This window comes from Hippoglossus stenolepis, chromosome 9 (genome assembly GCF_022539355.2).
Source record: "Hippoglossus stenolepis isolate QCI-W04-F060 chromosome 9, HSTE1.2, whole genome shotgun sequence".
NCBI classification, from domain to species: domain Eukaryota; kingdom Metazoa; phylum Chordata; class Actinopteri; order Pleuronectiformes; family Pleuronectidae; genus Hippoglossus; species Hippoglossus stenolepis.
In genome coordinates this window covers 5,837,497-5,861,886 of record NC_061491.1, presented here as the reverse complement: position 1 = coordinate 5,861,886, position 24,390 = coordinate 5,837,497, and the positions used below count along the sequence as shown (strand labels likewise).

General features: G+C 39.5%; 1 protein-coding gene across 2 annotated transcripts in view; it reads right to left on the bottom strand.

Moving 5' to 3' along the window:
• The window catches only part of hk2 (hexokinase 2), a 34,194-nt gene extending 12,724 nt beyond the window's left edge, over positions 1 to 21,470 (bottom strand). Inside the window, exons 1-9 of one of the 2 annotated variants that reach the window (XM_035165873.2) lie at positions 21,181 to 21,470; positions 17,162 to 17,324; positions 16,445 to 16,593; positions 14,363 to 14,482; positions 14,074 to 14,106; positions 10,943 to 11,038; positions 10,189 to 10,288; positions 7,694 to 7,877; positions 990 to 1,151 (exon numbers count right to left, since the gene is read on the bottom strand). In XM_035165873.2, coding sequence (XP_035021764.1) covers positions 990 to 1,151; positions 7,694 to 7,877; positions 10,189 to 10,288; positions 10,943 to 11,038; positions 14,074 to 14,106; positions 14,363 to 14,482; positions 16,445 to 16,593; positions 17,162 to 17,324; positions 21,181 to 21,243 — 1,070 coding nt within the window. In that variant the 5' untranslated portion in view covers positions 21,244 to 21,470. The remainder of the gene's footprint in view (positions 1 to 989; positions 1,152 to 7,693; positions 7,878 to 10,188; positions 10,289 to 10,942; positions 11,039 to 14,073; positions 14,107 to 14,362; positions 14,483 to 16,444; positions 16,594 to 17,161; positions 17,325 to 21,180) is intronic. The other variant, XM_035165874.2, reaches the window with a different exon arrangement.
• Between the last annotated feature and the right edge of the window lie 2,920 nt (positions 21,471 to 24,390).

Genomic DNA, 24,390 nt, shown 5'->3' with positions numbered 1-24,390 from the left:
TACCCTTAAGAAGATAATCATAGAACAAAGTCAAGGGAAGCATTTTAAGGGAAGGTTGCAAACATAATCTCAGTACAGTCTATGCAGGTTTGTATTTACTTGATTTACAAGTGAGTCTGTCAAATGATTGCTAAGTGTCATTCAAATGAATAATATGACCTGAGTGCTATATTTCCCTATCTGAAAAGAAAGATAAATGGAATGGATTCTCATCTATTCAGCCTTTTGGTGAGCATGCTCTTTGAGTATTTACATTGGTCGGTGAATGACAGTTTGATTCAAACAAGCTTTTACTTTCTGTGGAGTCTTATCTTATGTCCTTTGATGAAATACATTAATGCTGGTTTTGATATCAAATTTATTACATAATTTATAAATAATTTACATTTCTAGATTGAACATGGCTCATATCGTCACCCATTGTTTTAAACCATCTTACACCTTGCAGGACCAGTGATTACTAGAGAAAACCATTTGGGACATCTCGTCATGACAATTATGTATATTTGAAAAATGTATATTTAACACCCTCTAATCAAAGATGGACAGCCCCCTGCTACCAGCGACCCTGGAAAGCAATTATTTTTGAATCTTTGCTGAAACTAAACCCCTAAACCACCACATTGTCTACCAGTGAGAAATGTTCCCCATCCTCTCCTGCCCCTCGGCTGTTTCTCTCTCCTCTCTCTCTCTCTCAAATGCACACGCACGCGCAATAGCACACAATTGGAGTCCTCGCTCATTGCTAGACAACGTAGATAACTTAGTTTGCTAAGCTATTTTATATGTTGTATGTGGGGGGGGGGCTGGTAAATTGGCGTATCTTAGCAACACCTCCTTTTTGAATTTGCAGGGAGAGGCACTTAACCCAAAAGTGATTAACAATAACAAACAACTTCAGTACATTTAAGTATTAAGTGGGCACAACTAATCTGCTGTAGTAACATGGTAACAAAGACTTTTTCCAGTAAACAAACATAAAAACTAACTTGTCGTTGTCAATGGTATAGATGTATCTGGTGTTGAAGCTTCCAGTGGTGAGGAGCTCTTTTGTAGTCTTGCCCTTGAACAGCAGCTGCTCTTTGGCCATCCTCACCATGATGAGACGGACCAGTTCTCCCATGTACATGCCACTGATCATCTTCTCAAACCTGCAAACCGCCACACAAAAGTGAAAGAAAACTATATAAAAATACATTCATATTTACAAACAGTTTCATTCACACCTAAGCTGACCTATACCAAAACACTGTAATTATTGATGTGATTGATGTTTCAGCAAGGTCCAAAATTTGACAATACCTGTACAAACACACAATCTGTGAGACTGACAGTTAAAAAGTGCGAAATGATCTAAACATTAAACAGTGGTGTATTTAGTGGTTTTAGATTTTGTTTTTACATCTAAAAGCTGAGATACTTTTGTTTTTCAAACATTTCCCTGTCACATTTCACTCTGTCTGCCATAGCAGGTGAACAGTAATTATGTAGAACAATTTCAAATAGAATATCTAGATTAATTCTTATTTATTATTATTTGTATGGCTGACTAACTCATATCCTGGCATAAATAAGTCACCGTTTTTGTAACCGTCAGTATTTTCTAACACTGACCAGTGTCGGTCGAGGGAACATCTCCAGTCTGTTTCATTACTCAACAAAGCAACCGTGTATTGACTCTTTTAAAAATCATGCCCTGTCCTCCAGCCAGCTGTGGCTGCAGCTGTTGGGATGCGGGTGGCAGGAGCTTCAGTCACAAAGACTGCTCAGCTGCCTAGTGTTTCATGACATCCACGTTTAAACCTTTGAGAGAAAAGCACATATTTGATGACCGTGATGCTCATGTAGTAAGGACAAACAGAGCAGTAACTCTTTCTTTGGTCACAGAGTATCAATGCAGGGCGTCATTGGCGCACCGCTTATCATTTGAGGTTCACAAGGGAGCTGGAGCTAATCGCAGCGAGAGGGGGAACACCCTGGCACCCAACATACAGCAGTCAGCCTTCACCACATTCTCATCTTTGACATACACTATGAGAAGGCCCAAATGATTTTTTTGGTTGCTTGATCTCAACATAATTGAACAGCTATAGGAGATTTCTGACAGATGTGTAAGATGCACCACCATCAAATCTCTAAATGAGGGAATATACAGTATTTTGGAAAATTGGTGTTACATTGATCCAGTAGAGTTCCAGACAATTGTAGGATGACATGAAGCACATGGTGGCCAAACAACTTACTATGATTTTCAATTGACTGAACAGGCTGTGGTCAGTCCCACTGATTCACCGCTGTCTCACAAGCTGTTTTAAGGGGAGGATGCACCACTGCCAACATGTGCAAGCGTGCACACACACAGTGGTTATTATTTATTGTTCACACATTCACAAGGCAGCGGGAGGTTCTCTGCTCAGCTGCATTTACAATACCAACAAAACCTCCAGAGGATTCAGGTGAAGGTTGGTGAAAGGACGTATTAATCTCAGGCTCTCACTCCGACATTTGCGTTCACAAATCCACCTCCTCAGGAGAAACTCCAGAGGATGTCTGGAGTATAAACATCAATCACAGTAACAATGCAGTAATCTGACTAAGTAGACTTTGGACCTGTACACACATGGTATTAACATGTGTTTTTTGTGAACCAATCACAAGCAGACAGCTCTAAATACAGGTGTGAATGCACTCAGATCGGATATAGATCCAATCACACCAGACCACATTCTGAGGTGGTCTGGGCCACATGTATCTGCATTCTTTTAGCAGGTGACACAGAGTGACATTGGACACATCTGTAAACTCAGACTGGATAAAAACAACATTATTTGGTCTTAACTAATACAAATGACGTACGTGTTAATTAGCATGTAGAGCGGGGAAGTGAGATCCAATCACAAGTGGTCACAGTAGACACATTCAGGATGCATTTTTAATGCCAGGTGTGAACACAAGTACTTAATGCTGGCCACTTGTGATTGGATCTCTCAGGAGGGATGTTAATACCAGGTGTGTATGTATCTGACCAAAACTTACATACAGTCCTGCTCACCATTATTGGCACCCCTTCATGTTTTGCATAACCTGTACAATATCTTCAGAAATAAATGGAAATGTACCAAATTTATATCATCAGGATCTTTTAATTGGAGGTCCAAAGTAATTTAACAAAGAAAATTGTTTTTTCAACTTGCATATTGTAATTTCAAAGAAGAAACACAAAAAACATCATGTGCAGCAATAACAGCACCCCTCTTTAATATTTGGTTGCACACCCTTTGGCAGTGATGACAGCCTCCAAACGTTTCTTGTAGCCATCTATAAGCTTCTTGCACTTCTCAGCTGGTATTTTCTCCCACTCTTCCTTTGCAATTTGTTCAAGCTCTTGAACGTTTGCAGGGTTCTTTTCCACAATAGCAGATTTCAGCTCACCCCAAAGATTTTCAATCGGATTGAGATCAGGACTCATTGCTGGCCATTTTAAAACAGTCCATTTTTTCCTTTTCAACCATTCCTGCGTGCTTTGGGTCTTTGTCTTACTGGAGGACCCATGATCTTCGACTCAAACCAAGTTTTCTTACACTGGGTAGGACATTTCGCTCTCTAAAATCTCTTGATAATTCTCTGATTTCATGATTTCTGTGATACGGTCAAGGCCTCCAGTACCAGATGCAGCAAAGCAGCCCCACAGCATTATGGATCCTCCACCATGCTTAACTGTTGGTAGGGTGTTCTTTTCCTTGTAGGCTTCATTGCGCCGTCTGTAAACAAACTGTTGGTGTGCATTGCCAAAAAGCTCTATTTTTGTTTCATCTGTCCACAGAACATTTTCCCAGAAGGACTGCGGTTTGTCCAGGTACTCTTTGGCAAAGATCAGTCGTTCCTTTTTATGTCTTTTCCTCAGCAATGGTGTCTTCCTTGGCCTTCGCCCATAAAGCCCTGTTTGGTTTAGTGTGCGGCGTATGGTACTTGTTGAAACCATGACCCCAGACTGTTCCAGGTTGGCCTTCAGGTCTTTGGATGTTTGACGTGGTGTTTTTTCCACCATTCGCACCAACCTTCGAAGACTTCACTCATCAATTTTTCTCTTCCCCCCCACGTCCAGGGAGGTTCTTGACAGTTCCATGCTTGGCAAACTTCTTAATAACATTACGCACTGTTGAAACAGGGATACCAAGGTCTTTGGAGATGGCCTTATACCCTTTGGAGGTCTTGTGTATGCTAATAATAGCCCTTCTGATGTCCTCAGACAGCTCCTTTGTCTTCACCATTGTGACAAAGGAACAGGGAATAACAGGTGGCTTTTTAAAACACGGAAGTCATCATTCATTGGCTAATTAATGTCACATGGGCACAGACAATTTACCACAGGTGAGTCATAATGTTTTTCCATACTGATTTACAGCAAAGGGTGCCAATATCAGTGACACAGCAAGCTTTAAGTTTTTCTATTCCCCCCTCCCCATTGTTTGTTTTAAATTGTTGTTTATCATTTGCTCTTTTGTATCAAACACAAATTCTCTATAGAAAAAAGTTGTTTCACTTTTTCAGGAGATTTTCCACATTATGTACTTAAACTTCTTGGGAAAAACACTTCAAGCAGTTTCAACTGCTTGAAGTGTTTTGTTAGCATCTAGTATCAAGCTGAAAAGAAAATGGTTGCTACAAAACAAATTTGATTTGTGAACAAAATGCCTATTATGTCAACTCCGTCAGATTTTCTGTGTGACAGTGGTGACAGGCGAATTACGGAGTTGACATTCAATGAGAAGTCATAATCTTGTGTTTTTTGAGTCACTCTAGTCAAATACAGAAATAGATCATTAGTTTGTCTAATAATATATAAATACTGAATATGTGGCATCAGCATCTTCTGCTTTTTTATTGCTTTTGTGAATTGATAGCCATCAACTCTATCAGGGGTTGAGGGAACCCATAATGATGAAGGTACATAGACACACTCCCTCTCGAGTACAGGAAAATATGATTAATAATATTGAGTGTTCTTTTTGTGTATTTTAGTCCAGCATGGCTCGGGAACATCTGTCACTGGAGAAACGTAAAAGGAGGAACAGAGAGTATCAAAAAAAGTGGATAGAGAAAATCAGTACACAGCCATAATTAAAAGAAGAATTTCTAAGACAAGAGAAACAGAGATGGAGACAGAGAGTTAGGGAAGGAATATAACGCAAACAGAAGATTGGACTGAAAGAGAACAGATGAAAAGGAAAAAGAATCGGAAGCATGGCCAATACTGGCTGCTGAACAAAATCTGGCAATTTGGTCTAAAATACAAAACCCTATGGCCAAAGGAATCCAAGGTCAAAATGAAATACACACTTAAATGTAAATAAAACAAGATATTCATTGTTTTGTTTGTTTGTTTTAATTCTTTAATTTATTGATTCAATGTATGTGAGAGCTAAAATGATTTCACATTTAAGTTTTTGTCACCACCGTCAGATATGGATCAACTCCGTCAGGTTTATGTCACCTCCGTCATTAATATTTTAATAATATTTCAGAAATATATTCCCTATTTTTGAGGAATTGTTGGTCATATATGAAAATGTAATCTGTCTCCCAACATGAAAAAGTGTTTTTAAATCTTAAAAATACTTTGATAGCTGTTAAAAGGTATAGTTAAAATTATATTATATGATCGAATAAAAAAAAAAACTTTATAACCTAAAAAAATGTATTCATATTTTAAGTAATTTTCTTGAGGGCTCCGTCAGCCTTGGTAAAAAAATGTTTTTGTTATAGTTTGAATAGGTCTAGCCTAATGTGATAGAAAAAAAAATCTGTGTTTTTTCTATTATTTGGTTAATTTGTTATTTATTGTTTACTTGTGATCCTATTAATTTGGCAGGAAATTAATCCAGCACCAGTTCACCTGTGTAGGAAGGAAAGAGGGTGAGTGGGGACGCTGTATTTTTTGTTGACCGCTAAACTTCATTACGCAACCTGCTATTTTCCGTTTGATGAGTTTGTGCATTGACAATCAAGTGGATCTTCTTTTTTCTTGCATAAAAGTTTAAACACATTTTTACGGATTGCTGTGATTTTTGGATCAGCGCATCATTCAATTTATTAGGCCCTACCTCAGCCTCTCAGCGACATTTGTTTTCATGAAGTCGCTACAAGGCTATTTATGTATTTTTACATGTATTTATGCATTTATTTATTATTTACTACTAATGGCATTTCAGCTTTGCAGCTCAGCTTATAGCTCAGTGTCTCTGTGTTTCTCCCGAGTGTATGCGTCCCTTGCGTGTCTCTCTCTCCCTCTGGCAGCTCCACTGCGGCCTTTTGAATCCAGGGAGAGTTGATTGGCAAACTAGTCTCAGCTGTGCCAATCCCCTCTCCTTGGTTCACCTGGAGGTTCTCACTGAGCCACCTTCACATACCCCCATCACCGAATTCAGGCCAGGGAGCCATCCGGACTGACCTACTCACCCCCCTCCCCACAGGCCACGAGAGGAAGCCAGCCCGCGCAATCTCCGGGGGTCGAGCAGGGTGGCACTGCCGCACGGGCGCCGTGGACCCAGGAACTGATGGGCACTGGGGACACAGGAACCGGAGGGGCTGCTGACGTCACTGCCGACGAAGAACCCAGAACAGGAGATAGCGTGGAGACAGATGCATGCGTCGACATCCAAACCGCCTGACCCGGAACCGCGCCCTCCACCAGCTGTCAGGCCCCGTCCGGGCCAGCAGACGCTCCATCAGTGCCGTCTTCCTCTCTGCCAGCCATCTACTTTCCGCTGCCTGCTTTCGATACGCGGCAGAGTCCTCCGCCATTCATACCAGTGCCATTTCCGCCTGCAGGTCCTTGTCTCTGGCTTGGCGCCAGAATGCCAATGTCTTAATATATAACCAGTGGTAGAGCACATCTGTTGGTTTCTCTTCTTTTTTTCCAGACAGGTCCTTGTCCCGGTCCAGATCACTGAGCCACGTTTCAGTGAAGGCCAGTAAACAGGTTTCCTTCACTGTTTGAATGTGCCCAAGCCTCCAGCTCATCCAACTTGTTACAGATAGACTGTACATTAGGGAGCAGGACTGTAGGGAGGGCAGGCGGATTACGACAGTTTTAGAGGCCCATGTTCGTGAGTCTCCGACGTATTCAACCTCTTCTCCCTCTTCTCGGATGTGTAAACTTTGCGTCTGGTCTGTGAAGCTCTAGTGGAATGTTTACCGGCACAACACCGTCAGTTTTGGACCGGAATGACAAGCTCATGGCTTAAGGTGATTCTCCCAGGAAAGGTGCCATAATGTGCACCCACTTCGTGTCCAATCTCTTGACTGGTGTAAAGTCCGAGACAGAATACACACAGAAGCAAGTCCACAAACGACCCCATTGTCGGTATACTGAGTGATTGACACACAACAGACTCACGTAAAAAAGACAGGAAAACCACTTTCAAACAGCAACGCTGGTAAGCTACTCGAGTCGCACAATGCGGAGCGCCCCGGAAGCAAATGTACATTATGTTTTCATTAACAGCAAACAGCATTAGTAAGAAATTGAAACAGCAGCAGGCCAGAAAAAAGGGAGGGTTCAACTCTAAAAAATATATAGATTTGAGCAATTAAATATAAAGAGCTCTCTAATAGAAGTCTGTCTGTCGAGGAGTTAACTGAAGCCACAACCACATATTATATGTTTAACCAAGTTAGATGAGACACTCACAGCTGTTTTCCAGGGTTCAGAGAGCCTGCATCGATTTCTCGGTCAATGTCAGTGCGCAGGTCCTCCAAGGCACCATCATCTCCAAAAGCACCCCACTCTGTATTAACACACATCCGCCCCTCATCACCATCCAGCACCTCGAGGTTCCTCATCTGTTCCATGTAGCAGGCATTGGTCCCCGTTCCTGTTGAGGGAAGGGATGATACCACAACAATAACAATTACAAAGTTCTCAGGGATGACAAAACATATTAATGCAGTATCTAAATCCAGTGTCACTGTCACCCTCTCCAAGCAAACTCCAGTAAAAGAGGCTTGATTACTTTCAGTGTGTGTTACTTTGAACCCTGCGTTTTCAACAACAGAGAACGGTTGCATATCCGCTGCTATAAAAAAAAACACCCATGTTGCTCGTTATTGCTTTGACACGGTCTGAATTATTTGCAAGGGGCAGCTTAAATGCCGCGGGAAGCTGGGTTTGCACGGAACTCTTTTTTTTGCTTGTCTCGCTAATGTTATTGTTATTCCGAATGTCAGTGGGAGATCAGTATGGTCATGCCATTTCAAACGAGTCTGTATGTTTGATGTGCTACCAGCTACATATCCGATAGCAGTTGCACAATGTCGGCTTTTGTACGATCCACTTGTCTATGTCTGTAGTCATTATAGTTGACTGCGACACTGAAGTGTTCCCACACAGGGGACTTAAATGATGAGGGAGGGTCTTCACACTCCTGTTTGTCTGCGGTCGCTATGAACACAAACTACAGCACTGGTCCTTCGCTAATGTTGTCCCTTGAAATTTGAGACCAAAACGCACACAAATTAGTTCCACACGTGGGCTCGCTGCATTGCGTACCGAACCGAAAGGCTTGTATCAGAAATTTTCGGTTCTGATACATATACCGTTACGCCCATTATTAAAAAAATTAAGGTAGACCTGTTATGATAAAAATGTTGATGGATGTATTTTGTCCCAGAAACTATTGTGATAAATGATATGATTATTATATATATATAGTATTGTCATCATCAGAAAGCAAATGAGTCGCTGAGAGGCTGATGCCTAATAGTTTGAATGACGAGCCATCACTGAAATCACTAAAGTGCATTTCAACTTTTTTTAAAGAAAACAGAAGATCTACTTATTGGAACGTGCACAAACTCATAGATTAAAGCAATCACAGTGATCAAGCGGAACATAACGTAGCAGATAAACCAAAAATACGGCGTCCCCACTCACCCTCTCTCCAACCTACACAAAGGGGAACAGGTGCTCATATAAACTATAACCCTGGCTCATATCCTATGTGACCTACTTCTTGCCAAATTAATATGATCACAAATAAACAATAAATAAGAATACCCATAAATACCAACTCCTTACAAATTTTATCATAACCAAAATAATAATATTCTTCTTAGACTTATTCATGGCTCCAACAATAATATTAGAGCATAATCCTGTACAGCCTTTCAAAGAGCATTGAACTTTTAATTCCTAAGAATATTCAGTCCGACATTTGAATATATTATAATATCCTGAACAAATAAAGCATAAATAAAATAAACCACACCCAACCAAAACAATAAATAAAATGGACTCTCTGGCTCCGTTGATCAAAATATTTTTTCATTATGTTTAATACAGCCTCAGAAACTCTCGAGGGGCGGACCGTCGTGGAAACTCTGTATTTTGTTGCCACTGTTCTTGTACAAAGTGGACTTACAGGCGAGTTCACAATAACGGGCTCTACTCCTCTCATCTCTGCCTCACTGTGTGTGTCGCTCTGTGTGAGTGAGTGGGGCTTGTGTGTATGTATAAACTCCACCTCGCTCCCAGTCTGAGAGTACACACACAACTTCTCGCCTATACGATGATTTAACAAAATAATAATAATTTGATAATCGCACTGTTGCGCCCAGTTGCACTGTCCCAAATTTGAAATGGCTCCACCAACAATAACATAATACCAGCAGTGATACACAGACAAATGTTGGGCAGTCCCTCTGTTGCAAAATTAGCCTTTAAACTGTAGCGAGTCAGACACGTCAGCTGTGTGTCGTTACTTTTCCCTCAGGTTCATAAATAAGCTACGCAATTATTTTATATAATCAAAGTGATCATAGTGATCAATTCGACCCGGGACAAACGTGATCACTAGAATTTACCAAAGTAGAATTTAGTCGGGAGGAGGTGGAGCGAGATTCGACAGAGCCGCCTCGCAATTCTGTTCTCTCTCTATTCTCTTCTAAACCTGCCAATGATCTGAATATCTTTGATTTACTATCTAGGGCAGCAGGGCTCCAACTGATTGGACAAATATATTGACATGCAGAGCTTGAATGCATGGCACATGGAACACCATTTATTCCAGCTCAAGCTATCTTTTACGATACGTATATATATATATCATGATAAAAATAAATTTGTCTTTATATCGTGCAGCCCTAGTCACCATCATTATATGATTTATATTCACAGACTGAACTCACCTACAATGAGGCCAATTTCACAGTGATGATCCTCGTAGCCACAGGTCATCATGGTTCCCACTGTGTCATTAACCACTGCCACGACGTCAATGTCAAAGTCCTGCCATGACATGTAAAATCAGCACAGATGTGACATACTGGCAGTCGACCAAGGCACATACCACATAATTGAAACATTTGACATCATACCCCTCTCCCCATGTTTCATTTCTATATCTAACTACTGCTTTCACATTAAGACAAAAGTACACAAATAGTTATCTTTATCAGCAGCACATACTTTATTAGGTTATAAAAGTGTGGTAAAATACAAAGAACTCCTGATTTAAAAGATAAAATTAATGGCAAATTATTAACGCAATATACTTTTGTTTCCTTTAAATTTTACTTTGATTCAAGCAGGTAACCTGTTGTGGACTACATATAACACAAGGAGAGTTCTGACTGTGTTTTAAATGTTATGTTTTTAGGATGTTTTCTTACCAAGTATACAGAAGGTCAACGTGTTTCTGTGTCCTTTTTTTTTTAGCTCTGGTCTGAAGTCAACCCAACTTTTTTGATCTGGTTAAACTTTTTTAACTCACTCAGGTGTTTTTACCTCAATTCGAACCTTCCTGGTAAATATGCAGCTTATCTAATCTTTCCAGTGACTTTGCAGTGCTTTGTACCCAAAAACATCTGTTCTCTCACTTTGTTCACATTTTAAAATGTACAAGAATTAGAAAATTTTTTAAACCATCATTTGTTCAATTACCCCTCGTTTTTTGATGGATTTCCTCAGAAGGCTGACCACATCTTTTCCCTCCACTCCACTGGACTTGAAACCTTTGGTCCAAGACATCAAAACACTCTGCAAATATGAAAATAAAGACAATCAAAATCAAAATGGTGTCATAATAATTGATTAGTAACACACTAGTGTTTAATTCCGGGAAAATGGTTTTGTTTGAATCCACTTCCAACCTATTTCCCGTTTCCTGCGAAATGTAAATAGCTGCACTCTAAATGTAAATTAATTGGGTCGATATGTAAACATAAAAAAAACTATGTTCATATGCAGATATTTTTAAGGTGAAAACTCTCTGAAAAAGGCAATTGACTAAATTTCTCACTGCCAGTAGTATCGGACACATATTCCAGTTATTTATGCAAAGGACAAACCTGAAGACAGCTACAATAAGAAGGGATGGAAATTTGATTGACCTGAAGTGGGCCACAATATCTGTTAAGCAAGACTGTCTTAGAAAATAAGTTTATTATTTCGGGCTGAAACACACCGGCGGTGGTCATAACTACAGAAAGAGACTGCGAGTGAGCTGCTACTTGCAGCACTGATGGATCCATCAAGTCTTATCCTCGGGTTGTTGACTATATAGTGCTTTATATGCCTGATGCCTGTGGTTTGTGCTGTCAGCCTCAGTGTGAGACAGAGTTTAGCCAACTAAGTTAGCCTGGTGCAAAGACGATGTTATTTTCAATCTATGGTCTATTAACGTAGACGCTTATTTTGATAAGGGATTAATGTGATGATTATTAATTATATTGATTGTTAATCTGATATAAAGACAAAATCTATAATTTATATATATAGTTTGTTCGAAAAGACTATTAATAGTAGAATTCAATACTGTAATATTTAGCATGGGATGAATGAGAATGAGTTTGTTCTTTATCTTAAATTCACGTAGATAGATAGAGGTGAGGAGTTGCAGTCTTATTGCTATGGGCAGGAAAGATTTCCTGTATCTGTCCTTGCGGCAGCGGCGCTGAACCAATCTGCTGGAGAGAGTGCTCCGCTGTCTGTCCACTAGGTGGTGGAGAGCAGGGCACTGAACTATCACAAGCATCCTCTCCACCACCACTTCAAAAGAGTCCAGTTTGCAGCCAATGACAGAGCCAGCCTTCTTTATCAGTTTGTTAAGTCTGTTGGTGTCACCGGCTCCGATGTTGCTCCCCCTGTAGACCAAAGCAAAGTACATTGCACTGGCTACAACAGACTGATTTTCAAGATTTCCAACATCTTGCTGCACACGTGGAAAGATCTCGGCTTCCTCAGGAAATCAGGAGTCTGCTCATCCCTTTCTTGTACCCAGCGTCAGCATTGGTTTTAAAATACAGACCGTCGTCGATGTGGACCCCCAAGTACTTGTAATCCTCCACTGTGCCAACATCCTCTCCCAGAATACGCAGTGGCTGTGAAACCGTCCTCTTCCTCCCATCACTTACACACCCAACCACTGCAGAGTCATCAAAGAACTTTTGCAAGTGACTTGGAGTTGTAATGAAAGTCAGAGGTGTACAATGTGAAGAGGAAGGTAGTCAGACAGTCACTAATCCAGGAGATGGTGGATGCGTCTACCTCATAAGCACTGGCTGGATGGTGTTGAATGCATTGGAAGAATCAAAGAATGTGATTCTCACAGTGCAATGATCCAGATGTGAGTGGGCTCAGTGCAGCAGGTAATAATTGCATCATCCACTACCAGACGAGGCTGGTAGGGGAACTGTACAGCGTCCAGTGATGATTTCATCTGTGGTCTGAGGTTGGCCAGGACCTCTAGTACATGAGATGTGGGGGCAACAGGTCAATAGTCGTTGATCTATAAATTGTGTCTTGAAATATGGTCAGATCTTCATCTAGGTTATATTAATGGAAGAAAAAACGTATTTCAACAACACACAAATCATTGTATTCTTCTAGTCCACATTGAATACAACATTCACAGTATAGAGTGGTGTCCTGTAGGGCTGACCCGACGCATCATACTGAAGGTGGCTGCACCCTAAGAGCAAGCTGAAGCGGGAAAAATAGCCCACTAAAGCATATGTTACTAATAGGTGGACTGTGGTCTGGAAACAGACTCAGACGCCATTCCATACAGATCCAGACCTGTTATAAGTTAGTAAATCCTGGCAGCACAGAGTTTACTTCTCTCACTAAACAAGAGAAAGTGGGAACAAAGACAAAAGGAGTGTTAAAGCTCTTTAGCTGTTAATATTTGTTGAGATTGTTTATGTGTGAAATGTAATTAAGAAAAAAGAAGAATGGGGGGAAACTCAAACTACATCTATTTATTTCTAAAATTAAGCACTTTATTTTATGATGCCTTTCTCAAAAGCTCTGTATTTTTGTTTCACGGCTTTGTGTTCACTATCATGCTCCCTCTTTTCATTCAGCTTATAGGTCTCTCGACCACCGCTGCACTGTCTGTCTCTCTCCTCGTTGAGTGGAGTGAAGCAACAGTTGTCAAAAGTGTTTGCGTTTTACATTAAAGACTCAAAGAAAATTTGAACAGTTTGTAGCTAACAGTCTCTGAAGGCTTTAATGTAAAGTGTTCCCGCACTTAGCTGTATTTATCTCTGCCATTTTTCAAATGTTTATTCCAGAGAGCAAAGCACGGGATTGGCCTGTTAACTGCCCCCACCTCAGCAGACGCTGCCATATTGTATGCCGTGTATAATAACAGACCCGTCAAATCAATTACAAAATTAGTTGCCAACTATTGTTCATTATCGATTAAATCTGTCAGTTGTTACAGTCCTAATTGATGGCACTGCAGTTCCTTCCCCCGATCAGTATCATGCAGACTCTGGCTACAAATACACAAGAAGGCAGCGTTCATATCCAAGTAAATACATAACAGATTGACATCAAACCAAAAACATCTAGCTATAGTGGCCCCATCAGAGCCCAGGACGTATATCAATATAGATGCCATGGATTGACCTCAGAGAACCATTCCCACTAGACTTCCTCAGATTAATAAAATTAACTCTCCCCTGAATGTTGTTGAGGTCAGATCTACGGCTACGGAAGCAACTTTTGTGATGTTTTTGCTGCCAAAAGAGGTTTTGAGCAGATACTAAATCTAAGAATACACTTACTTTTTCCACGAACAGTGTAAATGTTTGAGGGATCTATTCAATAAAGACACAGAATTGTGCGTTATTTGCTTATGTACATTTTCTTATCTACATATTTCTAATGTAGATAATGATCAGGTCACATTTTCTGACGGATTAATTCAGACAGGGTTTGGATTATTTTTGTTGATACTATGTCGGATTACACTCACCAGGGTTTTCACAGATTTTAAATTTAAATGATAATGAAAGTTTCTCTTGTGCTTCAAATATTACTTGAAATAAAGAGAATACCTTCTCCATCACTTACCTCATCCAACTTGGTCTGCTGACAGGGAAAAGAGAAGGTGAAGCCCAGAGGAAGCTTTTTATCCTTTATGCCCATCTTTTCCAGGAAATTAGATAGACAATCAACTATGTGATCAAATAACTGCAGAAGAGAGAAAACGTAATTTTTCTAATTAACATCAATATAGTAGTAAGTAATAATTATCTTGTCTGTCTGTGTGTGTGTGTGTGTGTGGGTGTGTGTGTGTTACTTTAACACTTTGGTTTGCATGATTTTCAGTGGAGAAATGCATTTTTACTAGGGCTGGGCGATATGATTACAATTATTTTAAACTTCTACCTCGATTATGATTAATTAACGATTATTTTATGGTTATTTTTAAAACATTGCCCACATATTGTTTTTAGCAGCAGGGGAGGGCCTGCAACCCTCTCCCCCCAAAAAATTTGACATAACAAAAAAATTAGAAGAAATAATAAAATCAATTGTGATGTAATAATTTTTCATTATTTTGATGTTCTCCACATCAATGCAGTAAGGCTTGTGTGATGAAAAACTAAATAAAAAAAACTAGCCATAACAGTATCCGGGTGGCCCCACAATTTTTTTTTACATCAGTCGATATTGCTATATATCACGATATAAATCATATCAGCGCCACTGCACTGAGGCGCATTACTCTGCTTCTCTGCTTTTTTCTAATCACTCACATGAAGAGCTGATCTTTATAATAACCTGCTGAATTCTTATTCATGTTCCTTGATAAACGGGGCGTTGTTTGTTCTGCAACGTGTGTGTATGTGTGTGTCTGCCCGTCTCTGTCACTCTTCACACAATCTGACAATCAAATTTATTTAGTTATTAATCAATGCTGTTGGATCATGAATCTGGATCGTTCTGCTCACTTTAACCCTGAATTTCCATGTCACGTTACGTGGTGTTGTGTGTGGCAGATAAACTGAAACTAGAACGAAACAAACACAAACACAAATTTCAAGTACTGTGTTGGTGTTTATTGTCAATGTGTAAAGTGTGCGCAGGTCAGCAGGAGAGTGTGGAGGGAGGAAAGTATTATCCAAATTAACACGAGCAAAATTAAGTTGGTGAGATGGTTTAAATGTCGGCTTCAATACTCTTTTAGTTAATTGCCCAGCCCATATTTTTACCATTTTCTGCTAATTCAGCTCAGACTTTAGACATTGCTTGGCAAATCATCTCTGCTTTTTGGTAATCACAGGGCATTTGTATTCAGCAGATGCATTTTCTAGTTGTAAGTTTTAGTAGCATTTGTATTACTTACATTTTAGTAATTTATTAAAGGTTATTTTATTTCCACTGGTAATGTTCTAGGAGCCTATACTTGCACATACCTAAAATAAACCTGATCAATGAATTAGCTGTTCTTTGTCTACCCTTGTCTTAAAAGGATGCTGAAAAACGAGTTCATAAATTTAGTGGATTGGGTGACGGTAATTCTTTATTATCATAATATCCCAGTAAGTCTATGAAAAGTCTCTAGTTTAGACAAAATGTTCAGACTGGAAGTAGACGAATGGATCATATTACTTCTGTTTTACCTTCTCTGCATTTCCTCCCTGTAAAATTCCGAATAGAGGGAAAAATCCTGCTTCTTACAACAAAGCTTTCAATGATCAATCCCTCACAGTACTGCATTATCAAGATAGATCACTTGGCTCTCTAAATGCAGACTCACTTGTGGCTTCTAGAGTCAGTAACAGAGGGATGGGAGGTAGAGCCTTCAGCTACCATGCTCCTATCCTATGGAACCAGCTCCCAGTTTGGTTCGGGAGGCAGACACCATCTCTACAAAATGTCCCTTTTTGATAAAGCTTTCTCTTCTCCCAGACCGGTAGAGACACATGTCCCTCCAACCTATATCTATAATGTTTTCACTTTGTTTGTCCAAGCTGCATACTTTGACATCTACTGCATGTCTGTATGACCTGGAAGAGTCTGTTGCTCTTCTGGAGGTTTCATCCATTTATTTATATATATATATAGAAGTATTTAATAAGTTTTATATTATTTATGTGTGTTTTATTTATATTTGCTCATTAGAAAGAGGGCTGTCATGACTCTTACCTCAGACCCGTTGCCTCTCATGAGGTGTTCAGGGATGGCATAAATTTGATTTTCCATCTCCACCTTTTGTTTGCCATCAGCCATGACTTTGACCAAGAGCACTCGGAAGTTGGATCCACCAAGGTCAAGGGACAGGAATTCACCTTGTTCTTTTATGAAACAAAAGGATCAATACATAAATACATACATTTTCAAGCTATAAAAGTTCCAACCCCATTTCTCATCTGGCCACAACTCAGTCACTGAAAAACATGCAAGAGCAGTGAGCAGTATCTCTCCATTATTTTGCTTCTCAGAACTGCTTCTAATCTGTTGTGCGAGGTAGACTCTTTTTCAAGCATGCTGCACTTCGACCAAAACTCTGACTGCCGTTTCAGTAGACAGCTCGGCTGGCCTTCATCTCTAGGGTGGAACAAAAACCCTTTTATAACATAGGACAAGATAGATGTATGCTATCAAACCAGTTCAGTGTCAGTCAATATAATTTTTTCCTGATTCATCTTGTTATATCGTGTTCACAAGAATGAAACGTGGCATGACCAGATGGAGGGATGGACAACTTGAACACATGATAAAAAAGACCATCAGACTTTCTATAGAGGTAGATACCTTTAGAGGTAACACTAGTTAGCTGCCTGAATGGGTGAATTAATTGCTGTAACTCAGGTTGAAGGTGTCCACTTTATAAACTAGTCTCTGTTATGATAGGGCCATTACCTGTTCCATCAGGGGTTGAGCGCACAAATGTGGGCAGCATCTTGACAGCAGCTGTGGGGTTGGTGTCTCTACACAAGCCTTTGTCCATCTCTCGTCGAAATCTTATTGACAAATCCATCAAAGTCTCATCTGAGAGCTGAAGATGATGCAGGTATTTATCCACCTAGACCATTTTGGAAAGGAGAACCCATTATATTACTAACTCATGCATTTGACAACTGAGTAAATAATTCAAACAGTGAATGTATTGTCGCTTCATTTTATAAATTACATTCAAATAACACATTTAGAAGGTTTAGAATTAAAGGGCTATATTTTAAGTGCATGCAGTGTATCAAGTTTCAAATATGGTAAATGGGGTGTTAATGTGGAGCATAAACACAAAACTCAAACTCACACGTAGAAATTGATCTTTATAAAAACCTGCTGAATTAATATTTATCGCTTCGTTCTTCAACAATGAAGTTAAAACACTGAGGTGCGTCCAAACTGATAATCACATGTATTTGGAAATAATCAATGGTGTCGGATCATAACTCCGGATCATTCCGCTCACTTTAACCCTGATGTCCTGTCTGTGCATGTCACGTTACGTCTTGTGTTGTGTGGCAGGTTTAAACGTATGCGTCTCATAAACTCTAGAGCAAATCAAACAAACACAAGGTAAACATCAGTACTTAATGTGCGTCTGTCCTGATCCTGAAGCAGCGCAGGTGATAATTGTTCAACGGTGGAAACCCGCTAAAACAATTAACGGCACAGCGCTATTCTCATCACCATTGGCTGTTCGTGTTGACTGTCAAAACATGGATTGAATAAGTTCTATCGACGTTGTATCGACCATGTCTCATATTTCTATCGAGGAAATTTCTATCGCTACTACACGCACGCACGCGCACACGCGCACACACACACACACAAATTTATAAACTTAGACAATGTATGGAGAGATGGCGGCTCACTCGGTTCATATTGCTAATAAACAGAACCATGTTTAGTTTAAACCAGACCAACATCACTTCTTGGACAAAATGTTGGTCTATTAATCTGGCCCATGGTCCAAGGTAGGGCTGCACGATTTTAGGGAAACATGCGATAATGTTGTTGAATATGAAGATGACAAAATGACTTACTATTAATAAACAAATGCTTAACTGTGTTAAAGTCTTTCTGCTTTGGTTTCACTGCTAACATAGACCACATACAGTAAGTAGTCCCCAGACACAAAAAAAAAAGAAAAGCATTATTTCCATCCCAAAAATATGGTTTTATTCGAAAAAAACAAGAAAAAAAACACCTGGCTACAGACGCAGGGACCATGGATAGCTCCAAAACCCGAGTGAGAAGGCGCACAGCCCCACCAAGTCAGGGGCAGACACCCAGGGAGCCATTCACAGCTCAACTAAGTCCACTTGCAGTGTTAAATTTTGATCTTGTCATACATGTTAGGACCGCAAAAACGTTTAGCGGCTCTGTCAGTAATTTACTGCTCCTTTTTGTCTCCATCATTCCTGCTGCACACTGCACCAACCGCATCAAGTCAAACCGAGTGCGCCACCATCTCCTCCGGGTTTTCAAGTAGAAGTATACAAAGTCTGTTGTTTTTACTAAGTCTGAGCTTACACGTGTCTGATCACAGTGTTTGTTTGTTTGTGTTTATTTGTGTGTGAGAGAGAAAGAGAAAGAGAAAGCAAAGCGGAGTAAGTGTGTGTGTTGTTACTTTTCCCTCGGGTTCTGGGACTATCAAAAATAAGCTACGCAATTGTTTGATATAATCAACCGCTCATAGTGATATGTGTGACCCAGGAAAACTTGAAGAAATCTGCTTTCTCTCTATCTCTTCTCAAGACAATGATTCATTAACGGAAAAACCTGTCAACAATCTGTGTAGTGGCCGTTTTACTTCGTTCCACATTACCAAAAGCCACTTATATTAAGCCTGTGGAGTGTTTAAGTCTGACTCGTGTCCAACATATATACTTTGCTGTGCTGTGAAAACCCAATGTCGACACACTTCCAGGAGGCAGGTAAATCTTGAAAGGGTTTATTTTCCAGTTCCAGCACAATTTACAGACACACCTTATATCTGTCCTTTACCGAATTGGCGATACTGTCCTTTCACGATTTCTTTTCACGGTCAAAAACTTATTGCGATCCACTCCTCAGACTTCGCACTCACCGCGATTTTCATGCTGTCAATAACAACAACATGCATGTGCAAAGAACTGCATTACGGCATCCTCAACTGTCGCAAACAAGCCGCAAACGGCACCCAAAACAGAATATAATTAAATACTGCAGACACACTATACAAAATATATTTTAACTGTATACAAATAAAACTACAAACCTGGATAATTTAAGAACATATCAAACCAACATTAATATTTATTTACACACACGCAGGCTGCATGGTGGCTCTTACAATCTGATTATCTTTAATTTGTTATCTAGGGCAGCTGGGCTCCATCTGAGCTGCCAAATATATTGACGTGCAGAGCGTGAATGCATGGCACATGGAACACCATTTATAGACAACACACTGACGTTAGACTCAAGACAAGCATTGTAAGGTATAGTTAGACGCAGCCCACGAAGGGGATGATGAAGGGACGTATGTGCTACAAACAGTAGTTATTAGTTTGTAATTATTACAGTTGAACTCTACTGTTCCTGCTGTGACGAATCATAATGTTTGCTATGAAATGGCATATTATTTCCAATTATGATGTCCATCAAATGTGAATTAGGTGCACATAAAAATATACTTAATTTAATCAAACTATATAAAACACAGAAGAAACTGACAGGATGTGTATTATGCACACTGCCTTTTCACTGCATACAATTTCACAGACAATACCAGGACAATCACAGATGTTCAGAAGGACAAGGACGCGCTGAATAGAATAGAGCTATGTGTGACTTTGTGCGACTATGTTGACATGGACACACTAATATTTGTCTACTGACCTTGTTCAGAATAAGACATTATCCAGCAACCTTTTTGAGAATATTGCCATTGCGATGTGTGCGCCCATCCAAACACATAAATTCAGCTCAGAACTGGTATTTAGTGTAAATAGTATAATTTCAACTTCCAAATTGCCGGTATCGGAAAAAACCCAAATGATACCCATCCCGATGTATTTTGAAGTTGCTAAATGCTGTTTAAACTCATATTGGAAATTGTAATGTGATTAACACGTAGGCTTACTATACATGTCTACATAATGTGACTAAGGTTAGAATACTCCACATTAAGTCTTAAGTCAATTATTGCTTATTCTGAGTATGACCTCATTCAGATTAAAGTCATCCAAAAATGGCCGTGTCTTAATGAGACTGTCTTAATTAAAGGTTAATATTGTAATATCTAATAATATGTAATAAAAATCAAGTCAACATGACAGGGAGCCAAAATGTTTAGTGTGAAAACATCATGTTGTCTCTTATGCATGACGTCCCGTGTAAGGCCTTCTTAATGTTCACACGCACACACACACACACACACACACACACACACACACACACACACACACACACGCGAGATGGCGGCTCACTCGGTTCATATTGCTAATAAACAGAACCATGTTTAGTTTAAACCAGACCAACATCACTTCTTGGACAAAACGTTGGTCTATTGGTCTATTTTAGGGAAACATGCGTTATGCGATAATGTTGTTGAATATGAAGATGACAATATGACGTACTATTAATAAACAAATGCTTAACTGTGTTAAAGTCTTTCTGCTTTGGTTTCACTGCTAACATGGACCACATACAGTAGTGAACCATGTCATGTGTAATGTGATATTACAGTGCTGCGGTTACAGGTGATGTAAATGAGGGCGGTTGTGTGGACTGAGTTAGAGTTGACGTGGAACACGATTGAAAAGGAAACCAGCCTGTAAATGTGTTCCTGGCAGCGGGCAGGCAGCCACTGGGACCCCGCTGTCACCCCGCTGTCACCCAACACACTCAAACCAACCAGCCGAGGCTTTGACACCAGTACTCACCTTAAGCGCCTGGTCGTCGTGGAGCTCGGTGCAGTAGTTAGCCAGCAGGCTGGAGGCTAGCATGTTAGTAACTGATGTGGGACGACTTTTCGCCCTGCTCGTCCTCCTGCTTTAGACCTGAAGAGAACAAAGACGACTTCCTCTGACAATAATAAACACTAAAACAATAATATCTTCAGCCTCCGCTCGGGTTCTTCTCCACAACTCGTAGGTTCTGTTGAGTTGTGCTGTCGCCCTGTTGAGAAACTTCCAACTTCCTTAACTTTGGTCGCTCGATGACGTCACCACAACTTCTGGGCGCTGATTGGCTGCAGGGAAGGCGCGGTGTGGATTTGGAGGAGGCTGCACTGAATGACGTTAAAATAAAAAATATGCATTTCCTCCTCTGTGAACCATGTAATAGTTAGTTCAGAGTTTGTTAAGAAACTATTGGTTTAACTTTTATTTATTCCAGTTCTGTACTCAAGCACAGCTTTGAAGCAGTGGTACCATATTTAGCTGCTAAGATATCATACTTATTTACCCTTCTCTTTAACACATTCATTTTCAATTTACTCTTGTTGCTTTTATTGATGTAATTACTTAGCAGATTATGATTTTGGACACAAAATATATGAACCATAAATATATGCTACTATTTGTTACCACCCAACAGTAACAGTAGATTGTAGTTAAGGTCTGCTCCATCTCAGATAGCTACAACATAAAATACTCACTGCTTATGTCTAAATTCATTTGTAAGAGTAATTTTATAAAGATAAATATAATATTGTATCACCAAGAAAGTGGCCTTTTTAGCTGTAACTTTTTTTTTACATTTTTGGTACAGTATTTATTGTAATGCTACTCCTACTTCAGTTCAATATTTAAAACAAAATGCACTGGTATGCAATATCTGATTTTAAAGTGTTCCTGTTAAGTACTTAATATTTGGATACTATACGTTTGGTGCAACCTGGTGCCAAAGAATAAGTAGATATGAGAAGAGGAGGCCAAATTAAATCCTCAGAAATACTGCACACGTCTCAGAAGCTGATGACCATGTGTGCTTGATATTGCTTTTGTAGCTGTTGTTTGTTTAATTTCTAAAGAAGATCCCCAGGTTAAATCCATGTAATATTGATTACCACTACAATAAAACAGCATTTCAAAGGTAAAACTGACAACATATTCCTCGTCATAATTTACGAATAATGACGAGGAATATATATATATATATATATACATAAGCATATGCTGTCATGTTAACAATTAACAATTATTATCGATCACATGGGTGGCAATACTGAAGAGTTTCTGATTGAAATACCATATCAACACATGAGTATATAAACACATTCACCAACAATACCAATAGGTTATGTGAGTCTGACGAAAACAGATGCCACTCATGTCTTCAAGTAGTACAGTAGAGTAAGTATAGTGTCATAGACACATACATATTTTTAAAACATGTTAACAAAAATATACCAAAAAAAGAGCAAATAAATGTAAAGATAAATGAAAATGCTTGTATTATAGTTACATATTTTATTATTTGTCTTATTTATATTCTTATTGTATTATTTCCACATCTATTTATTATTTAATTTATTCCGTTTTTTACTTCCGAATTTATTTTGTCAGGCTTTTACAAAAGTGTGCTTTTCATGGTTCTTCTATGGCTCCACAGTTTGGCAGGTGAACAAAATATAACAGAACAGTTAAGTGTCAGTTAACTAAAGTGACTCTACAGTAATACAAATTAATTGCGTTTGATAGTAATTCATAGTCTTCCGCTTTTTAAAGTCATCACAACATACAGTTAATAAATGCTGCAAAACTTCACAGTCCATAAATAACGAAGGAGATACGATGTTTTAAAGTGTAACCATCTTTGACCACGACATGAGTTGTGTCTCTATTCAGGGGCCGCATGCTGCGAAGGACCCGGTCTACGCAGCCGATGTCGGCATCCAACAGCCGCATCAACTGCCGGACCAAAATGAGGCGGTGTGGTCTACATTTTGCGTCACCAGCTTTCTGCCGTTACAGCCGTCGCCTAGCAACAAAGCTACGGACGAAAATGTTCTTCAGTTGATAAAATATGTTGAACATGTATTTTGAGATATGCGTCACCTACCGTTAGCTGTTCAGTTGAGTACTTACATTAAAAAAATAATTATCCTGACATTTTCGCCTTGCTTCTTGCCGCGGTTACCACAACCTGGATGGAAACACCAAATATAGACTTTTCCAAGGACCTTTGCAAAGCTGTTAAGGACACAGCATGTGGCATATTAGAAACACAATAATTCTGACCAGGTATAATTCCAACAACCCTAATGAAGGGAAGAGGACATTTCTGATGGATATTTAATCTTACAAAAAACTACACATACTGTACCAGTACCTAAAGGCACAGAAAAAATACCCAACAATCAAATTTGACATCTTTTTTCTTCTCACAAGTTTTCCATTATCTGACAACAGACCTGTCATTAGCACACGTGTTGCTATTATCGTAATTAATGTGAAGGAATTTTTGACTATCCTCACACATTTGCTTTTTAAGGAGAACAGAGCCCATCTCATCCACACATTCTCCCTTCTCTCCTAGCAATACCCAAGCCAGGTTATTGATAAAGGGCAAAGTAGCTGTAATTCTCTATACAATTTATTTTTATGATTTGGCCCTTATAAATTTGAACGTAGGTGATTGAGGTTAAACTATCCAATAAGATGCGAACAGCCTTTTATGAACATGACGCTGGGATGGGTGATGCAAGGTGGGGAGAGAAGGAGTTAAGTTGGGATGCTCTGTAAGACATTTTCAGACTTTCAGACTATTGCTCATGTTACTCTGTTAACGTTGATATTGCTCACTGCCTGGGGCCTGTTCTACGAAGTGAGTTATTCCTACCCAGGATACCTTTGCGATATCCGGGTGAACCTAACCTCACAATCGCAATTAGGCTAAGCGATCACACTAAGATGGTTATCAACTCGATAAGTGAACCCAGGTTTGCCTAATCAAGATCTGAGTGCCTGCACATGAAAGGGGCGGTGTTCACTGCATATGACCAATCAAAGACATGAACGAGTGAACTAAGAGCAGAGCCGCATCTTTCACAATAAGGAGCAAAGTATTATATAGAAAAATACAAGGAGTACAATCATATTATCCAGAATAAAAGAAACACAGTTACAGCTGCTAAATGCACAAAAGAC